Source organism: Stegodyphus dumicola, chromosome 12, assembly GCF_044657685.1.
Source record: "Stegodyphus dumicola isolate Sdum_Otavi_A_Nest chromosome 12, ASM4465768v1".
Lineage (NCBI taxonomy): Eukaryota > Metazoa > Arthropoda > Arachnida > Araneae > Eresidae > Stegodyphus > Stegodyphus dumicola.
The window spans coordinates 36,502,493-36,524,241 of record NC_140779.1 but is presented as its reverse complement, the minus strand read 5'-3'; the positions used below and the strand labels follow the sequence as shown (position 1 = coordinate 36,524,241).

Genomic DNA, 21,749 nt, shown 5'->3' with positions numbered 1-21,749 from the left:
GTCATTTTTTCCCTGATGGTATCTTGGAAGAAATAGTTGCTGAAACTAATGATTATGCTCATAAAGTACTTTTTCGCAAAGGAAAAAAGAAACATTCTCGCATCAATGCTTAGAAGAGCACCACTACAAAAGAGGAATTCTTGGTATTTGTGGGACTGATCATACATATGGGAACTATACGAATCAACCGTATACAAGAATACTGGAAAACAGATTCACTGTTTGGTTTACGTGTATTTTCAGAAAATATGAGCAGGAATCTGTTTTTGTTTTTACTGAGGGCATTGCACTTTGCAAAAATCCCAGATCAGAATACAGAGCTTCAATGGTGAATTTGTTCAGTGCATGAGTATCTGAAATATATTACCCAGGGCGTGAGATTAGTTTAGTTGAATCGATGGTATTGTGGAGTGGACGGCTTATATTCAGACAGTATACACCAAATAAACGTCACAAATATGGTATTAAGTTGTACATGATCACAACCGCTGATGGTATGGTTTTGAAATTTATGATATATATCGGCATGTTGGATGATTCTGATGGAAAAGAACATGCAAAAAAAGTAGTTATGAATTTACTCGAGGGAATGCTGGATGTAGGACATAGAATATTTATGGACAATTATTATAACAGCTATGAACTGTCAAAATGTCTTGCTGGTAGGAAAACTCATTGCACTGGGACAATCGGAAAGAACAGAAAGACATTTCCAAAAGAGGTAAACGAAAAAAACTGAAGAAAGGGCAAACTGTAGCAAAGTATGCTAATGGTGTGATGATTGCAAAATGGCAGACGTCTCTTACATTTCCAATGAATTTAAAAATGATATGGCAGAAATAATAAGTAAAAGAGGTGAAATTAAATCAAAACCTCTACCTGTAATTCAATATAATAAATTTATGGCCGGTATTGATAAGCAAGATCAGATGCTTGCTTATTATCCTTGTGAGAGAAAAACAATTATGTGGCCCACAAAAATATTTGTGCATATTTTGCAAATAATGATGAACAATTCCCACTTTATCTATTATAAGTATTCCAATAAAAATACATCACTGTATGACTACTGTTTATCCGTGATACGAACTTTACTGAAACAGCCATCTGTTCTTTGTGCTCCTGTGTGTGATCATTCTGAATCTGAACATGTGCTGAGTACACGGGAAGAAAAAAAAGAAGGAAAAATTCTAAGAAAGCAATGCAAAAGTTGCTATTCCCAAGGGAAACGTAAAGATACAATATATGTTTCCAAATTTTGTGAAGGATCTCCCGGGTACTGCTTAAATTGTTCAAAGATAATACACAAATAATGTTCTAGATGTATCTGTATAATGTCTTTGTAATTTTCTTGTTATAAATTCCTTTGTAATATGTATAATTGTCTGTAATACATATTGATAAAAAAATAATGTGTACGGTCACTTATTTTTGTTACTTAATGTTGGAAAATATGACTTATTGTAACCCTTTTACTGCATCATCTCTCCTCCTTGAAATGTTTATTAGGCTTAGATCTTATTTTATAGTAATATAGTTGTTACTTCTATTTTTTTTTACTGCCACTGTTTGTGTTGAGAACGGACTGTTTCAACCTAATTAAGATGCAGAAACGAAACGTGATGTTACGTCATCTGGAAAGCCGAATCGTGCAGATAGCTGATTGGTTGCCGTGAGATGACGTCATGCCTACTTTTGGTATAAGTATCTCGCATCGCTTTGGCTCAGCCCTTGGAGTTCACCCCTGACTTTCGAGTTAGACGGACGCTTTTCTCCTCACTGCTGAAAGAACGACCTTGGGCGTGATTCTGAGTTCAATGCGGAGCGTGAAGGAACTTCAGCCTCCCGCTTTGATTCTCCCTGCACTTGGTTTTGCATACTTCCTTTCGCTGTTAGGGGCTAATAGTAGGTTGGTGCTTTGGCCCCGGCTACGAGCACCATAAAAAGGCCTAGCGAACCTAACAGCACGGCCACGTGTCTGTTGTTTCTACGACCTCTGCTCTTTACCTATTGAACAATGATTGAAAAGCTCTTTGACTTTCTCGGAGTGCTAATCACGGAGTACGAAGTGAGACCTGATGACAAGCCACTCACTGATAAGGAGAGTATGGAACTACGAGTACTTCGCGGTTTCAGAGCCACACTCCATAAAATGACTCTCCAAGGATCTGAAAACACTGACGTTAAGGAAAATATACCTGCTAGGAACCAACCAGAACCTGGACAACCTATGACAAACTTGGCTGCAGAATCTATGATAGTGGATGAGACGCGCAAGCAGTAAACGACCGCTGAGTCCCACCATTCAATTCAATATTCCAGTCGCTAACAGATTTTCCTTTGCTGAAGAAGGAACTCCACTGGACGTGGACAGTTCGGATGATGGAAATTACACAGAAATTAAAAAATCTGTCCGGAAAACTAGGCGAACGCGCGGGAAATGCCATACCCCGGCTATAAACCCAAAAGGTAAAGAACAATCTGTGAATCCTGTTCCTCAGGAAGAGAAACTTCTGAATCCTGCCGCTCAGGAAGAAGAACCACGCGATTCGTCTGCCGTGATCAACACTGCCTTTCATCAACCAATCAGTGTGGATGGCCCTAACACTCGAACACACGAGGTTGCTACCAGTAGTCATGATAATGTGGCGTCATCTATTGGGGCTACTGAAAAGTCAGCTCATGCGAGTATGTCTTTGGCAGAAAGCGTAGCTCGGCCAATCAATATCTTGAATGAGGTCACGTGCCCGGTTGGGCCAATGGATAGTGATGCTTGTGAAACTCAGACTGGAGCAACCCGAACTGAGGGTCAGTTCACTTTCCCGCACAGGACGGCGAAAATGCCGCCGATTTGCATTCGAGAATGCAAGTACAACTGGAAATCTTTCACTGAACTGCTTGAAAAGGAACAACTGACCGATTTCACCATGAAAAAGAAAGTTGAAGGCAACTATGAAATACACACAAAAAATTCGGATACCTTCCGAAGCATGACTGCCCTTTTCGACAAAAAAGAATTTTCTTATCACTCATTCCTTCTCCCTGAGGAGAAGAACCTCAAAGTTGTGATAAGAAATCTTCCCATTGATGCGAAACCCATGGACATTCAGGAGAAACTCCGTGAAAAAGATTTCACTGCGCTCAAAGTGGAACAACTGATGAAGGGCAGAGGAAAAGATAGGGCTAAAATGCCCCTATTTCTGGTCACTCTTTCTAAGATCCCTAAAAACAATGAGATATATCATCTGAAATATCTAATGTACTTGCACCTTAAAGTCGAAAGATATCGTGGTCGGTGTGGGCCGACACAATGCTTTCAATGTCAAAGGTACTATCATGCGCAGGCAGCGTGTCACCACCCACCTCGCTGCTGTAAGTGTGCAGGCCCTCATAAAAGCTGGGATTGCCCGGAACCTAAAGATTCTGAGCCAAAATGTTGTAACTGTCTCGGGAAGCATACCAGCAACTGGAGGGGTTGTGAGGCCTTCCCAAAGCAGAAACCCAATGCTCCCAAGCTTGATGAAAGGGTCATTGTCAATAAATCCTATGCCCAGGCTGTTCAATCTGATATTTTTGCGGGGAAAATTCAGAAAGCTGTAGTGGATGCTCAGAAGGTCATGAAGAGCCTTGCTGATCTTATAGCACTTCTACACAATACAACTGCCATGGCAGAAAAGCAAACTACAGTGAGGCCCAATACTAAGATAAATTATGGATCGTAGGTCCTTAGTAAAAATGACCCCAGTGACGATCATGACATGGAATGTGCCGAACATTATTACCGAAATTAGCGAACTGCAGAACTTTCTCACACACTACAACATCGACAATGCACTAATCACTGAGACACACGCTACGCCAGCGCACTCCCTGAGTATTGCTAACTATCGCAGTTATCAGATGACGTCATGCCTACTTCTGGTATAAGTATCTCGCGTCACTCTGGCTTAAGTATACGGGATTCCTCTGCATTTTCAAACACAAAGGGGATTCCTCTGCACTTTGAAACATAAAGGGGATTCCCTGTATTTCTGGACATGTGGAATTTCCCATGTTTGACCACGTCTGGCATGAGGGTCTAATTTTCAAGCTCCGTTCCCTTGGCTTCTCCAAAACTTTAATGTGTCTCATCTATTCATTCCTGAAAGGCAGAAGTTTCCATGTTTCTATTGGAAATGAGATATCTGAAGTCAAAAGAATTCACGCAGGCATCCCACAAGGGTCAATTTTAGGTCCGATCTTATATCTTTTCTTTGTGACTGACTTCCCTAAAACAGGCTTTAACTACAATTACTTCATTGGCTGTTATGCAGATGATACGGCACTTGCTGTAAAATCTATGTGTCCTAATCAAGCTGTAATAAATCATGCCGCAAATAGAATTTTGGTGTACCAAATAGCGTATTTCAATTAACGCAGATAAATCCAAGCTGCTCATTATCCGAAAGAAGAACTCTGCCACTGAAATCACGGAAAAGCTTAAACTATTTAATAGAGAAGTTCCTAGAGTACGCAAGGCGAATTACCTTGGCGTTATTATTAATGATAAATTTTCCTGGAAGGATCACCTGACTTATGTCAGGGGAAAAACACTAGGAGTCATTCAGAGTCTCAACCCACTTGTTAACGAGCACTCTAAACTGGACTTAAGAAGAAAACGGCACTTGTACATCTCTGTTATACAGCCAATCTTCACATATGCTTCACCTATGTGGGCATCAGTTAGAGACAGGGACATATCTAATTTACAAATTACACAGAACAAGTTGCTGCGCACCTTCACGAATGTGCATTATTTTGTATCTAATAGGACTTTACACAAAGATTTAAAAATTGAAACTGTCATAGAGTATCTTCATCGCCTAAACTCCAGCTTTTTCCAGAAAGCAGTTACATGCCCTCACATGACAAAATTACACGTGTTTGACTACATTCCACTACCGGAAGATAAAGAGTTACGACCGCTGGCAGCCCACCTAGCCAGAGATCTGAACTTTCCTACATAAAGTAGAACATTCCTGTATATAGTTGTACATACCGTATATAGCTTTTATGAATACTTTTCTTATTATTTCATCGAAACTTCTATATGATTTCTGATCTTCCAAACTGCATTTTTGTCACTGTAACTCTATATTTGCAAATGTATGCCTTTGAGAGTTTGTATTCTTACAAACTTGTTCTGTCATGTAGTATACTTTCACAGTATCTTATCTTAAAAACTCATTATTGCTTTACCTTGCACAGCTTCGTCTGTGGCGCGTCTTCTTGTCTGGCCTAATTCCCAGGCTTGCGGCATCTTGCTCGCCCCCCCTTCTGCCTCACCTCATTCTCTTAACTCCTACCACGTCAGACTTCCTACCATCATGTGCCTACTGGCTCTGAAAACAGCGCACTTCGCGCTCTACTCCAGCCATACTTGTTCGGATCGGATCGAATCGCTCAGCCCTTCTAGTTCCTGCTTTCCTGGCTCTTGGGTGTGCGGTTTCCAGCCCCTTTTGAAAGACATCTTGCGATGCGTGCAGTCCGGTGAATAAGTTCCTTGGTTCCTGTCTACAAGATGACTATTCCTGAATAAGTTCCTTGGTTCCTGTATACAAGATGACCTTTCCAGAATAAGTTCCTTGGTTCCAGAGGCTACAATGTGAGTGACTGCCGTGGATGGCATCCATGTTCTTCATGAAGGCGGCATTTAAAATAAGTTAGCGGCGATTCCTCGTGTTCAACTACTGTGAACGGAGTTAGGCCGGATTTAAGTGCTTTCAAGGACTTAATTTAAATTTCAGGTGCTTTCTTGACCATTAAGCATGGACTTATTGAATGTGTAGCTAGTTTCATTTGAGACCGCATAATTTCTGTTTAGGATATTTTTTTTTTTTGTATTGAATGCCAGTATTTTGGAGACCAGGTAAAATATTATTTGATGAATGAAAGTTTGAAAATGATGGTTATATTATATTTTTTTCTAAGACTGATATTGTTTAAATTTATTTTTTGTGTTTTTATTTTTTTTATATATTGTTAATAAATTGGTTAAGTTTGAAACCTCTTTATTGTCTTCAATGTCTGCACAACATATAATCTCAGGGAGCTTCTATTGCTACTGCTGCTAAATGTTTAATTTTATATACTTTAAACTTTGCTTTAGCATCACTTAAATTTATTTTTTACATTCCACATGCCAGCGCATAATGTGGCATTTGTGAAGAATTTTGACATGTAGTGCCAATCGCGCACTGGCGCGTAATTAAAAAATTCTTTAATAAAAGCCTTAAATAATACTTAGGTATCACATAATTATCTTTTATTAATATTTTTAAATCATATTTTTTGTAATAAAGTATGTTGGCATTGGGATATAATTTACTTCTATATGGGTGGCAATAACTATTGATCTAACTCTAGTGACTGGCAGTCAATGTGTTAAAGATAAACTGTACAATTTTGGAACTAAGCAATAGTCATTTTTAAATAAATAAATGTCAATCTGTGGTTGAATTTTGCTTAATCGTGTATGTGGTGTAGTTCTAAAATTAGGTTTTGATTTCCTGCAAGAGTTTAATGAAAGTTAAACATATAAGATTCAGATATTTTAGTTCCTCGGTAATTTTAAACATTCATACTAATAAAGAATTTCATTTATAAATCTTTTGTGATAAATGATGGGAAAATGCCTTAAAATTTAGAAGACAAGTAAGTGTCTTCACAATACTTTGTCAACTTGAATTTAAAAAAAATTTTAAAGCATTAATTATTAGAATTTTGGAATTTTGAATTTTTTTTAAATGTGGCATATGTTAAAAATTTTGATTAATTTCTATGCAAGCATTTTTTGGTATTAATTTTAATTATCTGCATATTAAAACAGTTTACTTTCTTGAGAAGACAACATGATATATTTGTCTGCAAAGACTTTTAGGGACTTCTTTTGCAAACACTTGTGTATTTTGTATATTTCCTTATACAGTCAAAAGTCTTTAATCCGAACTCGTCGGGACTTCAGCGATTCCGGATTATCGATTTTTCCAGATTATAGATTATCGGTTTAAATCTGGTAAGATGGCATGCAGAAATTATAAAATTAAAAATATGAAACTGTGATTTTTGAAATCAATAGCAATTATGATCTAAAGGGTATCAAAATTTACAAAAAATAAAGAATTTAATATTTATTTGTTTACTTTATTAAACATTTCTTTCAATGCACGCATGCGTAAAACATGCATTACGCATAGTCGAAATTAGAAAATTGCAACCAGAAAACTATTTGATTTGTATTCGTGATATTTATAATAACGAGAAATTTAATTTAAATCATATCAAAGATGGAGTAGATTGAGATGAAATACTACATTTAGTAAGGAAGTATAAGCCAAATAAAATAAAAACATCTCTCTGAAGATAAGAATAGTGCTGACAGATCAATTTCAAGTTCATTACACCGCAACGTCCCCCCCCCCTCTCGCAGAGCAGCGTGAAATTGATAAACGGATTTCAGAACGGTTAGAGAAACAAAGGAGCCTTTATCCATTTTTTGCAGCAATGCCACTTTTTGTTTGATGGACATCAAAACATGCTTTCCCTTTGTAGATCCAGCATCGGGAATTCTATTTGACATAATCGAAAGTTCCAACTTACTTTTATAAAATTGCTCTAACAGTCTGCAAAAAATAATAACCCGGAAACTCCGTATGAGGATCTGTGCTTAAAATTGAAATTTAGAGACTCACATTTTCGAACTTTTTATATCTTAAATCTAAATTATTCTTAGCTGATTCTGTTGAAATGTTTATAATTAGGTAATGTAAGATTAGTTTATTGTGTTATTATAAATTATTATCTTTGTTACTTCCTTGGCAATTCATTTGGTTTTTTTAAAGGAATCCTCAAACTGGAAGGGTTACTTGGTAGAGGATTTTAAAACTTGGACAATCTTTAAAAAATTACCAGTTATTTCTTTTGCAAGATAACATGGTCAAGGTGTCTTAAATAATTATAGCTCATTTTCTTTTGAAAATCCTGATCTATTGAAATTTATGATTAGGGACATTCGAATCATTGAATCCCCCTTCCCCTCCAAAAAAGATTCAACTAAAAAGTCAAATCTTCCATTTTTTTCATCATTCAAATCCCTAACTTAAAATATCCATTTAATAAAAGTTTTGGTGAAATAAATTTTATGGAATGCTCAAGAAAAGTTTCATTAAAAAAAAGGACTGCAACTGTTGCAGTGTCAGTGATACGTGGATCCAATAGTATCACCTCATATCCGGATTCATTTTTAGTACTTTTATGAATTCTTAAAGTAAACAACTTTTATTATTTATTATTTTTAATTTTTTGTAGAGAATTTAGCGTTTTATGTTTCCTGATTTAACTCATGAAATGCTATCTCAGAGTTGCCAACTATCCTGATTTTCGACCGCTCTCCCGCCAGCCCGATTTACAGTATATTTCTCCCGACTTTTTCTTTTTCTTAAAATTTCTCACGATTTTTATGGAACTTGGCTTAATACTTTGTTATATGAACAAAAAAAAAAAAAAAAAAAGTGATTTTGGATGCCTGAAAGCAATTGAGTTTTCTCTAGATTACATCTAAAACAAAACTTTGCAAATTAGATAACTTCTGCTTTATGAGTGAAAGCATATACATATCCAGAAACTTTTCTCCAGTTCTTCAATGGGCATCGTGCTCCACTGCGTGTCATCTGGCATATACACTGACTACCAATAAGTATTTGGAGACCTATGCAAATGCCGATATCTGCGGTCCTAAGGTACGTCACGGACTCCGCCGGTATGTATCGTGTAGGAAACAGCATCGGCTTTAGTCGCATGCAAGATGCCTCGCTGTTCGGAGCTCTCTAATTTCGAGAAAGGTATAATTATCTGTTATCACAAATGTGGCTGATCCTTAAGAGACATATCTAGCGATCTGAAGTACCCAAAATCAACAGTGGCCTATGTGATTAAGAAGTGGAAGGTGAGTGGTAATTGTTGGAATGTTCCCCGAGTTGGCAGACCAACGAAACTGGAGCTAGAGACCGACGAGTGCTGTCCAGAGAAATTCGGAAGAATCGCACCCAACTGATGGCCCTCATCCGCGAGGAGTTTCAACAGGCATCCGAGAGTATTGTTTCAATGAATACCATCCGCAAGGAAGCACATCTGCTTGGTTTTGATGGTCGTGCTGCTGCCCATAAGCCTTTGATCATAAAGTCCAACTGCGCTGCTCGGTTAATGTGGTACAAAGCACATCGAAATTGGACCGTAGATCAGTGAAAACGGGTTCTTTGGAGTGACGAATCAAGGTCCACCCTTTACCGTTCGGATTGCAGGGTCTGGGTCTGGCGTCTGCATGGAGAACGTCTCCTGCCAGAATGCATTGTGCCAACAGTCAAGTTCAGCAGAGGTGGAATTATGGTCTGGGGGTGTTTCTCCTGGTATGGGCTGAGACCCTTGGTCCCCATTCATGGTAAGCTCAACTCCGATGCCTACTGCACTGTTTTGGATGACAATGGCCTTCCTACGTTGTGGCAGTTTTACGGGTTGAACCCCTGTTACTTTCAGGACAACAATGCCAGTTGTCATGTTTCGACGTTAACCAAGGCTTGGTATGGTGCCAATGGAGTTCATCGAATGGACTGGCCTGCCCAGAGTCCAGACCTGAACTCTATCGAGAACCTCTGGGACGAGTTGCATCGCCGAATTCAGGGGTGCACTACCCGTGCAAAATCGGTGAATTAACTTCTGTGTATTCTCCAAGCCGAGTGGAAGAAAATACCACTAGCTGTCATACAAAGACTTGTGGAAAGTATGCCCCGGAGGGTCCACACTGTAATTACCTCTCGTGGAGGCTCTACCAACTATTGATTTTGAATAAAGTTAGTTTTTCTTTTCTATCACAGGTGTCCAAATACTTATTGATAGTCAGTGTATTAGCCAATGAGGACAAAGCAAGCTGTTATTTGGATGTTCTTTAGTTATTTCGGTCATTTTGTCCTGAGTTGTGTGAGTACACGTGCCTTCGGGAAATAGTTTTAGAAATTATCATCTTTTGTTATGTCTGCGAGAAAGGTGAAATACTCATGTACGTTTCAAAAATCGTACACAGTTGACTTTCCTTCCATTATTTCCTCAAGGAAATGTAATAAATTTGTGATGTGTACCGCTTGTCGTTGCGATTTTTCGATTTCACATGGGAGAAGCGCGGATATTCTCAAACATGTGCATACACAAAAACACAAGGACAACAGGAGTTGTTTTGCAAAAAACGAAAAATTAAATTTTTCTTCGGAAACAAAGGACCAAAAAATTATTAATGCAGAATATCTGTTCTCTGCCTTTTTACTGGAGCACAACCTGCCACTGAATGCATCGGATCACGCTGCAGTTTTATTTAGAAAAATGTTTCCCGATAGTGAAATCACTAAGAAATACTCAAGAATCAAAACAGGTGCAATTGTTAAAGAACTGGATTTGAAAAATAAATCTTCAGTTATTGATTGCATTAAAACAGCTCCGTTCTTCCTCTCTACAGAAGCAATAATACCGATTCAAAACTGTATCCAATTGTTGTTTCTTTTTTTAATCCAGTGTCTTTAGAAACTGAGTGCAGTTTACTTTTCTGTCTCCACTTTAGAAGGACATTTGACAGGTTTTAATATAGCACAGCTAATTATTAAAACTCTAAAAGAAAATGCAGTTCCTCTGGATAATTGCTTAGCACTTGGTGCTGATAATGCACCAGTATTGGTAGACTTGAAGACTGGTGTTGCAGGTATCTTGAGAAAGGAAATTTCAGATTTGCAGATTATGAGGTGAAACCTGTCACCTCTTAAATTTAGCAGCTGAAAAAGGGGCAACTTCTTTACCAATAAATGTGTATGAACACATTGTTGATATTTATTATTATCTTGAAAGGAGTTCTAAAAGAAAGGAAAAATTGAAACAGCTCCAACAGCTGCATAACAGCAATTTACAATTAGAAAACTTGGATGAAGTTATAAAATGAGCTAGGACTGACACCCAGTGAAGTTTAATTGGAAAACTGAAAGATGCTGATGGAATTTTAAAATATAGTGAACTGTCTAGAATTATGTTGGCCATCTTGACAGTTCTCCATAGTAATGCAGAGTGTGAGAGAATTTTCAGTGTTGTTGGAAAAATGAGGACTAAATTTAGATCTAATATTAGTGATGACAAATTAGAAAATCTTTTATTAGCGAAACCAGGCCTACGTGGCAATTCCTATGAACACCCAGTGAAGTTTAATTGGAAAACTGAAAGATGCTGATGGAATTTTAAAATATAGTGAACTGTCTAGAATTATGTTGGCCATCTTGACAGTTCTCCATAGTAATGCAGAGTGTGAGAGAATTTTCAGTGTTGTTGGAAAAATGAGGACTAAATTTAGATCTAATATTAGTGATGACAAATTAGAAAATCTTTTATTAGCGAAACCAGGCCTACGTGGCAATTCCTATGAACAAAATTATGAAATTTCTTTCTTAAAGAAAGCAAAATCTGCCACTGTTTATAACATTTGTACAAAAACTGATTAAAGTGGTGGGGTTTTTTATTTTTATTTATTTATTTTTATTTTATTTATTTATTTTTTATTTTTTTTTATGATGCAAGTAATAAAAATGTTTTTTACGTGTAAGGTATTTTTGTGTTGCTTGCATTTAAGAATTAGTTACTATTTAAAGTTAATTCATTATCAAAAATATTTTCATCATTTAAAAAGTCTTTTTAACATTGTGAAAAATCTCCTGATTTCTTAAAAAAATCTCCTGATTTTTGAGTGTCATAGGTTGGCAAGTATGCTATCTACATAGCTGCCTACCTGTGCTCTTGCTTTGAAGAGGAAAAAGTTTTAAGGAAATTATGTAAAAAATTTGAACTGATTCAGTGGTTTTAATTATGTTATTTACTTCATGAAATTTCACTTGTGTCTTCTTTATAAATACAGAAATATTTAAAAGATTTTATTTTTTAAAAATTAACTTTGGTTTCAAAATTTTGCCTAAAATGAAAACTTTTAGTATTAAACACATGCCCTCCATCATCTTATTACATATCTGTGCAGAATTTAAGAGATTTGAGAACCTTTTCAAACTTGGATTTGAGAAATTTTAAGATTGGTCCCACTTGTACATTTATGTCTTAATTTCAGAATTTTTTTTTTTTTTTTTAATTTAGTTTAATGCTAAAGCTTAGCTCTCTCTGTTTTAAAAACAAGCAAAAAAAAAAAAAAAAAAAAAAAGTTTTTAGAAAATTGTATAGTTGTTTTTCAGTATTTAGTAAATATTATATTACTATATTTTAGTTTTTAAAATTTTCATATTTGTATTTTAAGATGTCTGTATTATAAAATTATTGCAAAATTTATCTCAGCTGGCTATAGGTCGTATTAAGTGAAGCATTCTTTGGCATTTTTTTTGTCAAGTTTTATTTTAAACCACAAGACGCTTTTGTAAGTAATATTCGTCTTTCTGTGGGCATTATCTAAATACACTCATGTCCATAAATTAAGGATAATTTGGAGTCACCCGGAAATCGAACTCTAAAATAAATATATCACCTGTAAAATCACTACACACGTCTTCAAAAATCATATGCAAATTTCAGGAAGTTACCAGATGACACCGATATTACGTCACAATGACGAGAGTGTAAGAGAGTGATATATAAGGAGTACAGGCAAAGAAGTAAAATTGTTCGCAGGCGCTTTATAAGCATTTCAGTGCAATAACCGAATAGTTCTGACACAAAGGACGCATTTGGATGATTTTTTCCGTGATAGAATTATCGACCGTCTGGAATGTGGGCGTACCCAACTGGAATTATCAGACGAACTTGGAATTGCCCAGAGTTTCATCTCCAGGCTTTGGCAGCAATTCCAAGATGATGGTAATATGAGTAGATGTTACAGCACAGGTCTCCCCAGAGTTACAATGCCGAATGAGGACCGGTATTTGGCAGTTACTGCCAAAAGAAACAGGCGGAACACAGCCTCAGACCTGTCTCGTCAGCTCTCTTCAGCCAATGATACGACAATTTCAAGGCAGACCGTGTACAGACACATAGGGCAGATTGGTCCATATGCTCGTAGATCTGTCAGATGCGTTCCACTTACTGCAACTCACTGTCGCCTGCGGTTAGCCTGGAGTAGAGAGCATGCATTGTGAACACCGCAACAGTGGGCTTGTGTGATGTTTTCCGATGAGTCCAGGTTTAGCTTGCAGTCTGATTCTCGCCGTACTTTCATATGGAGAGCTCCAGGTACCTGGTACCACCAAGAAAACATCATTGAACGACACCGTTATGGTGGTGCAAGAGTGCTCGTTTGGGGTGGAATTATTCTGGGTTCCAGAACTGACCTGCATGTTCAAATTGGAACCATGACAAGCCAAATCTATCGGGACGTCATTCTGGAACAACATGTATGTTTGTTTCGGGGCGCCATGGGCGCACAATTTGTGTTTATGGATGACAATGCCCGTCCTCACCGTGCAAATTCCGTAAGCGAATGCCTTCAATCGGAGGATATCACTCGTATGGACTGGCCAGCATTCTCACCGGACTTGAATCCAGTAGAGCAAGTGTGGGACATGCTTGGCTGACAAGTTGCAGCCCGTCAACCTCCTCCTACATGTCTGTTGGAACTTCAGAGACCATTGCTTTTTGAGTGTTGTAATATCCCCCAAGATCAGATCGATGATTTGATACTCAGCATCCCTAGGCGTTGTACGGACTGTATTGCATCGTCTGGGAGACATACAATGTATTACCAATCATACCAACCATGTAATATTGTTTTTTTGTAATTTTTTTTTTTTTTTTAATTTGTTCCAGGGAGAAAAAATCGCTAATTTTTAATTTTTTTAAATAATATCAAACATATAGCATCTTTTTTTGCTCTTTACCTTTTGTTTAATAAATATGCTTTACAAATAAGTCAAATTTGTTTTGCCTCTTCCTTTGCCTGATTTTGCATTATCCTTAATTTATGGACATGAGTGTAGTTAGTACTAATCTTATATAAACTGATGTGATAGGGTACTTCTTCAGAATATGCCATCTGTGATGAATTACACTTCCTATAAGTTTTCTAAATAACTGTTATTGTTAAATTTAACAGGACAGACATTATGCCAAGAAATATAACTTTAGCTACTGACAAAATGGAATCTGTTGTCTTGATGCCATATTATGGTAAGTAGTTTCATTGTTTTAATATTTGTATTCAGTTTATATGTACAACAAAGGCACATTCAATAGGTATAATGAATTTTGTAGCTATTGAGTACAGGTGTATCCCTCTTTTTCTTTAAGTTTGCTAATATCATTTGTCTTTCAGAAAGAAATCTACATAAATCCTTTTTTTGGTTATTAAAATAAATCTGAAGAAGACTTTTTAAAGAAAAGCATAAAGAAGAAACATCATTTAGCTTTTATTTATTTATTTATTGTGTTGTGATTGCAGAAAAGTGTTACTTTACAATTAAACATATACAGTACTCTTTTACAATTAATGTTACAAAGTTCCTTTACAATTACATGACTACAGTACTCTTTTACAAATAGAAAGGATGCAGATTGTATAAATTTCAGACTATATATTATCCATGAAGAACTGTATGATAGGAAAAAGACATTTGTCTAAGCAGTGAAGACCATGCTATTATATTTAAAGGTGGTTTTTTTTTTTTTTTTTTTTTTTCCCGTCAGAACAAATGACAAATTTCAACTTTTGCTGTTATGGCAAGCAGGAATTAGTGACTTAATAGGTGCAAACAACAATGAGATATTAAATGAATAGATTATCTTTGTCATATTCTCTTGCACTTTACGTTCCTGCATCTTCCACTCCCAAATCTATGAGAGTTAAGCATAATAAAATGTTATCACTGCCAATGCATCTAAGCTTTCAGTTTGGTCACTGTCATAGCAGTTTGTGAAACTGATACTGCCCAGTATACTTATATGGGTTGTATATTTGTCATACCATTTTTTTGTTGTCATTGTTATTTTAAGTTTTTTTGTTTTTTGTTATGATTTAATAGAATTTGTTTAGAAGTTTGAAAAGCCAAAGCTACATATATATATAATAATTTATTTACTAAAGAAATATTGATTATATCTATTATATTATATAATCTATATTAGATATATTATATTATATTATATCTAATATAGATTATATAATATAATAGATATAATCAATATTTCTTTAGTAAATAAATTATTATATATATATGTAGCTTTATATGATAATTATAATATATCTAATATAGATATATTATAATATATCTATATTAGATATATTATAATTATCTTTCAATGCGCGCATGCATAAAGCATGCATTACGCATAGTCTAAATTAGAAAATTGCAACCGGAAAACTATTTGATGTGTATTCGTGATATTTATCTCCTAAGATTAATTTTAGTAGAATTATCTAAAAAGAGTGAATCCATAATTAGTAAGTTTAATTCCGAAAATTGTTTTAAAGTAACTTGAATGTAAATTGTTAAAAATGTTTAACGGGGACTTGAATTAAATCATGAATAACAAAATTTCAATTGTAAAAAGAAATTAAATTAAAAGCAGGTATATATATATGATAAAAACTTGGAGTAAGCTGCAATGGATTGACAATGGCTCTCTGCATTATAACTTGGAGAGACCTTACTACATAACTAAAAAGATGACACTCGAAGGAGAGACTTGTAGACAGATGTATCCATTGAGCATAATCTTTATTGCTGAACATGAACTAATTATCTGAAATATATTTTTCATTACATATGATCATGTAATGAAAACATAGCACAATTTTATACAGAGTATCACATTTTAAATAATGACGTAATTAGCAGCACGAAAATGCACAGCTAGAGAAATAGCTCCCAAGCAGCAATAGAGCTGCAAGCTAACTGCACATTTAACCAATATGGCAGTCTGCTAAGAAAAAGATTTTAATTTATATTAGAAAAGTTTCAGTTCCCAAGATTTACATCCTCAGTGTTGCCAAGCCATGCAAGATGGAATAATCTAGAAAGGATGCAATCCAGAGAAGTTATGATTTTTAAAACAGAGAGGGAGAATTAAGGGTACCGTTAGTTTAAATTATAATTTTTATTTATATATATATTTTTTAGTTATAATTTTTTTCGATATTTTTATGCCCTACAAATATATATATGCTTAATATAGATTAAAGTATTTATTAATTTATATTAATTGTGACTTATGGTTTTAATCTTGCTAATAATTTGATGCTTACTTGGAAGTAAGATGAAACACTCTCTTAATTTTGCTATTGTTATTTGATGGTAGATTGGTTTATCCCCTCGATAAGTCGATTAATCTGTGATCAATGACCACAGCTGCTTATTCTTTATTTAAAATTTACTTTTGGTTTTGGATTTTTGCAATTAAAAATTTTTCTTTGCTGATTTTTAAAATTACTACTTAAAATACTATTTAAATTGTAAAAAAAATTTTCATTCATGGTTTTAAATTCAATTTGCGTTCCTTGGGGATGGTATATGGAAAGTTTTCCTGTTATTATGAATTATTGGTTTATTACTCTGCAGCTTTAGCTTAAGTTTTAGGCTTTTTAATTTACTTTTACTTACTTTATTTTGAATTTATATATATATGTATGTTTCATAAGAAACTAACATAAAGTTAAATAAAATTAAATAATTCTCTTGTGCCATTGCTGCAAGGCATGAAATTTGAATTTAACAAATACGAAAACATTATCTCATTCATATAAAGCTAATTATAAATTATGAAAATTCAATTGTAAACAAATAAAAGATTAATTATTGCTGTGAACTAATTTGCAGTATCATTCAAATTCAGAAAGCATAAGTAAATTAAGTGCAAGCATAAAAAAATATATTTAATAATCCATAAACTAATCCTAAAAACTATCCTGAAGATAAGGATAGTGATGACAGATCAACTTCCATCTCCTTCATTTTTTAAGACTAAATTATGTTGCATAAAATGAATAGTTGAGCCGGCAGGTGACAGATCTTTTCAAGGGAAAGTTGCCTCCAAACCTAACTTTTCAATCATTCAATTTGTGTTTCATCAACCGTATAGGCATGGGTAAAGAATTAAACAAAACCAAAACTAGTGAATTGCTTAAATAAGAAATAAAACTTTAAAGAACTTATTTCATTAAGTTCTTTAAAAGACTTAATGAAATAAACTTATTCAGAGAAATTTAGTCAGTCAGTCCACTTATAAAACAAATTATTAATAAAAAGTACATTGCTGATGTAATTAAGAGTATTAATCTAAAGTAATTTAGAAACCCTAGCCTATTCTGGTACTTCCCCGACACGGATTATGGAAAAATAGACTATCTAGACATCATAAAAATAAAAAAAATAATATAAAATATGGTGAAAGTGCAGAATCGCCCACTGCTTGGAGAGGTTTTCAAAATCACCAACTTGGCGCGCTCTCGCGTCTTGTCTCCTGGATTTGCAACCCCTCCAGAAGACACTACACAAGGCACGACATTTACAGTGGCGAACAGTTAAAATAAATACAAAATAAAAGTTTAAGCAAAGTTTTGAAAACTGAAAATCCTTTAAAAACAGCTGAATAATTTTAAAAAACAAACATGATTAAGAAAACATAGTAAGCTTTAAAAACTTAATATCGTTACAAAATACTGAAGAATAAAAATACATTCACCTATAAAAAGTGCAGAATAACCCACTGCTTGACACGTTTTTAAGAATTGTACAAACTTGGTATCCATGTACACATCGACCTATTTTCACTTGAAAAAAAATCCCAGAATTGCACAAAAATGGCATTGCGCACTGTCTTGACTTTATCCATGTACACATTGACCTATTTTCATGTAAAAACAATATCTCAGAATAGCACAAAAATGGCAATGGCATTGCGCATTGTCTTGACTTTATCCATGTACACATCGACCTATTTTCACTTAAAAAGTCAAAGAAAATTGACAAAAATCCAATTCTTCATACTCTTGTAAAAAGCACCAAACGAATAAGTGGGAAATTTTTAAAACTGGAAATCCTTTCAAAAAAACCTAATAACTTTTAAAACTTAAATCGTTTCAAAAACATAGTAAGTTTAAAAAACATAAAATCCTTACAAAACCCTGAAAAATTAATACTTTCGCTTTCAAAAAGTTTTAAAATATAAAAATCCAGTCCTTACAAAAACATAATTTTAAAAACTAAAAATCATTACAAAACACTGAAAAATAAAAATACTTTCACTGAAAAGGGTTAATCCACTCCACTCAGCCGAAGAACAAAAAGTAATGAATTCTTGAAATGTTTTGAGTTTTTTGTTGCTGCTAACTGTAAAAATAGAGGCCACTTATACAGTCAAAAGTCTTTAATCCGTACTCGTCGGGACTTCAGCGATTCTAGATTATCGGTTTTTCTGGATTATAGATCATCAGTTTAAATCTGGTAAGATGGCATGCAGAAATCATAAAATTAAAAATAAGAAACCATAATTTATGAAATAAAGAGCAGTTATGATCTAAAGGGTATCAAAATTTATATAAAAAAAGCTTAATATTTATTTGTTTACTTTATTAAACATTTTTTTCAATGCGCGCATGCATAAAGCATGCATTACGCATAGTCTAAATTAGAAAATTGCAACCGGAAAACTATTTGATGTGTATTCGTGATATTTATAATGATGAGGAATTTGATTTAAATCATATCAAAGACAGAGTACATCGAGATGAAATATTACATTTAGTAAGGAATTATAAGCCGAATAAAATAAAAACATCTGCCCTGAAGATAAGGATAGTGCTGACAGATCAACTTCCAGTTCATTGCGCGGCATGAAATTCATAAACAGATTTCAGAATGGGTAGAGAAACAAAGGATATGCCTTTATCCATTTTTTGCAGCAATTCCACTTTTTGTTTGATGGACATCGAAAGATGCTTTCGCATTGTAGATCCTTTGGTAGCTCCAGAATCGGAAATTCTTTTTGACATAATCGAAAGTTCAAGCTTACTTTTATAAAATTGCTCCAACAGTCTGAAAAAAATAATAAGCCGGATCCAATTAGAAGATTAAGGAACAACGCAATCTGCAACATTAACTGAAATAGATAATTAGATAATTTTAGCTTAGCTTATACTGTCCGTTAAACATTAAACGCGCATGCGTAAACGTATTATGCACATGCGGTAATGCATTATGCAAGAAATCTGCACCAGTTACAGCAGTTTGAACATTGCGCACATAAAGAGGATAAACAAACTGTTTTCTTAAACCTAAATCTAAAGATAATAACTTTTGTTTATATACATTTATCTTAGTACCATTTGCAGCCAGAAAAGTTTGAATAGGAGTAGTCATTTTATCAGATCTTGAGGCTGGAATTAAGGAACAATCACTACCTGTATCAATTAAAAAGTTAATATTGGTTTTGCGATCACGAACAAATAGGCGATGAGAACTGGAAGGCGAGGCGTATGTCGCCGCTACTTCTTGCCCTGGAAATTGCAGGGTGGAGTACACTTTTTTGCTCTCGAAGCAAATTTTTGGTGGTACCAACAGAAGTATCCGTCACGTTATGATTTTCTACATGCCGCTGCATAATGCGTAAGAGTTCAGATGGCTTTCGATCCCCTAGTTGCTCACCAGCAAGTAAGCGATATATTTCCTGCGATTTACTTTCACCACAGTGAGAAATGACTTCATTCTTCAGTTACCCATATGGATCCATTCTCTCAGGAGAAATGATGATATCCCTCATGGTCATAGCGATGTCGGGAGGTAAATGCACCATACAGTGGTTATACGTGGATCTGGATTCTGTTATAGCCTTTGGAACCACTAATTCAAAAGTAGATTCCACCATCATGAACCACAGAGATGGATCAGAAGGAATGAAAGGAGGTATTTTCACTGATATTTCATCCATTGTTTATGATGTTGTGTTTAATTTCATTTTCGTATTTTGTCCAAATTCCAAGAAACGATCAAAAGATGTGCGTTGTATGACGTCGGTCACCAGTGTAGGAGGTTCCATGGTGAGGCAAGACACAAGTATAAAATCTATAAACTTTATTTAACACATCAATAATGACATTCCGATGAGAAAAGGAACTGCCACTTCATGCACACCGCTCTCTCCTCCCATCATCCGCTCATCCGAGGCGGGCATGCACAGAACTCACAAAACTTCGTACAGTGTTTCCATGGCAACACCACTTACTCATTATGTTTATGAAAATTATTTGATTAATATTTCTCTCCTAAATCTTAATAAGCAGTCTTCCGTAGCATTGCTGCATCTGTTTCAGAATTTTTCATATATTATGTGTGGATTTGTTCAACAAATCCATCAACTGTGTTATCGAGTGTTATTTTATACAACAATTCTGAATTTCTTAATTCATTAAAAATTGCATTAGACTGATGCAGTTGTTAATGAATTAGGAAATTAATTTTATTTTAAATTAAGGGGAAAAGTGAAATGAGATAAAAGTTTATTCATGATGTGCCCATAAAATAACCAGACAGTTTCTTGTAAATAAGAAAATATTTTTAACCTTCAAATAAATTTATCTCCTTCAAATAATTGCTAGGATAGTCTATACAATTTGTACAACATTTCTTCAGGTCGTCGGAAACACTGTTTATAGGCTTTGGAACTAACTGTTCCCAAAATGTGTGTAACATTTGATTTAACCCTTTGAGGTTTTTAAAATTGTTTTTGGAAAAAATAACTTTACACATAGATAATTAACCCCTAATACAATGTTATTTCATGGGGGGGGGGGAAGTAAACCTTTAACATGTGGTGGGATACCGCTTGTCCCACCGCACATCTAGAGCAGTCAAATGGCATCTTTGCACTGAGTGTAAATTCTCCTAACATGCTTATCTAAAGTGCTAGTTTTAGCAACCAAATGAAAATGCAAGATACAGAAAACGTTTTTGAGTAATTATCTAGAAAATATTGATCATATTCTCAAAATAAATGTTTTTTTAAATTACATTATTTAAAAATATCTCTCTCTGTATTCCTTTTTAGATATTTTTTAATGATTTTATAATAGATTTAAAACAGAGAAGATTTTTGCTTGCATACTTTATTTGCTACAGGTTTGAAAAGAAAGCTATAAGAAGGCCTTTATGTTTATTTACATTTCACTGCTCTTTCCTCTGCTTAGGATATTTTTCTATGGTGAATCACACTCACATATCCATTCAATGTTCACTGACATTTCATGTTACAGAGTTATATTTTCATTTCTTTCTGAAAAAATACTAAATACTTTTCGAGTTTTAACATTACTGCAATTTATTAAAAAATATAAATTTGCATTATCAACATATAAAATGAACATGATACTTGAATTTAAAATTTGAACTCTGCTGCCATCTAGTAACAGCAATTCCTACATGCGCAGTGGGATGTATTTGTCCCATCTTTTAATTTCAACCATTCTTAATTAATATATATGAATTCAAATAATAATTTTTATTAGAAAAGGAAACTTTCACTACAAATATTCATTCTAACACCAAAAGTTGTTTAGATGATTTAAATTGCATTAGAAACTAAGGAAGAAACTGCTTCAAAATTAGACCTGCAAAGAATTTTTATTTTACATTATTTACTTGAATGAATACTAGTGCTGCCATCTGTTATACATTTATAGAACTAAAAGACATAATTGTATGTATTTT

The 21,749-nt window shown here is 34.5% G+C and overlaps 2 protein-coding genes across 20 annotated transcripts in view; one reads left to right on the top strand and one right to left on the bottom strand.

Moving 5' to 3' along the window:
• Window positions 1-21,749, bottom strand: part of LOC118198593 (uncharacterized) — a 52,140-nt gene that overhangs the window by 8,071 nt on the left and 22,320 nt on the right. For 3 of the 16 annotated variants that reach the window (XR_004759819.2, XR_015044390.1, XR_004759818.2), the window contains one exon: window positions 17,901-19,082. The exons of 10 other annotated variants lie outside the window; for them this stretch is intronic. The gene's annotated coding sequence lies outside the window, so the exon portion shown is untranslated. 3 more of the 16 variants (XR_015044389.1, XR_015044392.1, XR_015044387.1) reach the window with 2 other exon arrangements.
• Window positions 1-21,749, top strand: part of mRpL4 (mitochondrial ribosomal protein L4) — a 137,824-nt gene that overhangs the window by 114,509 nt on the left and 1,566 nt on the right. For all 4 annotated transcript variants that reach the window (XM_035370311.2, XM_035370313.2, XM_035370314.2 and 1 more), the window contains exon 10: window positions 14,147-14,220. In XM_035370311.2, coding sequence (XP_035226202.1) covers window positions 14,147-14,220 — 74 coding nt within the window. The remainder of the gene's footprint in view (window positions 1-14,146; window positions 14,221-21,749) is intronic.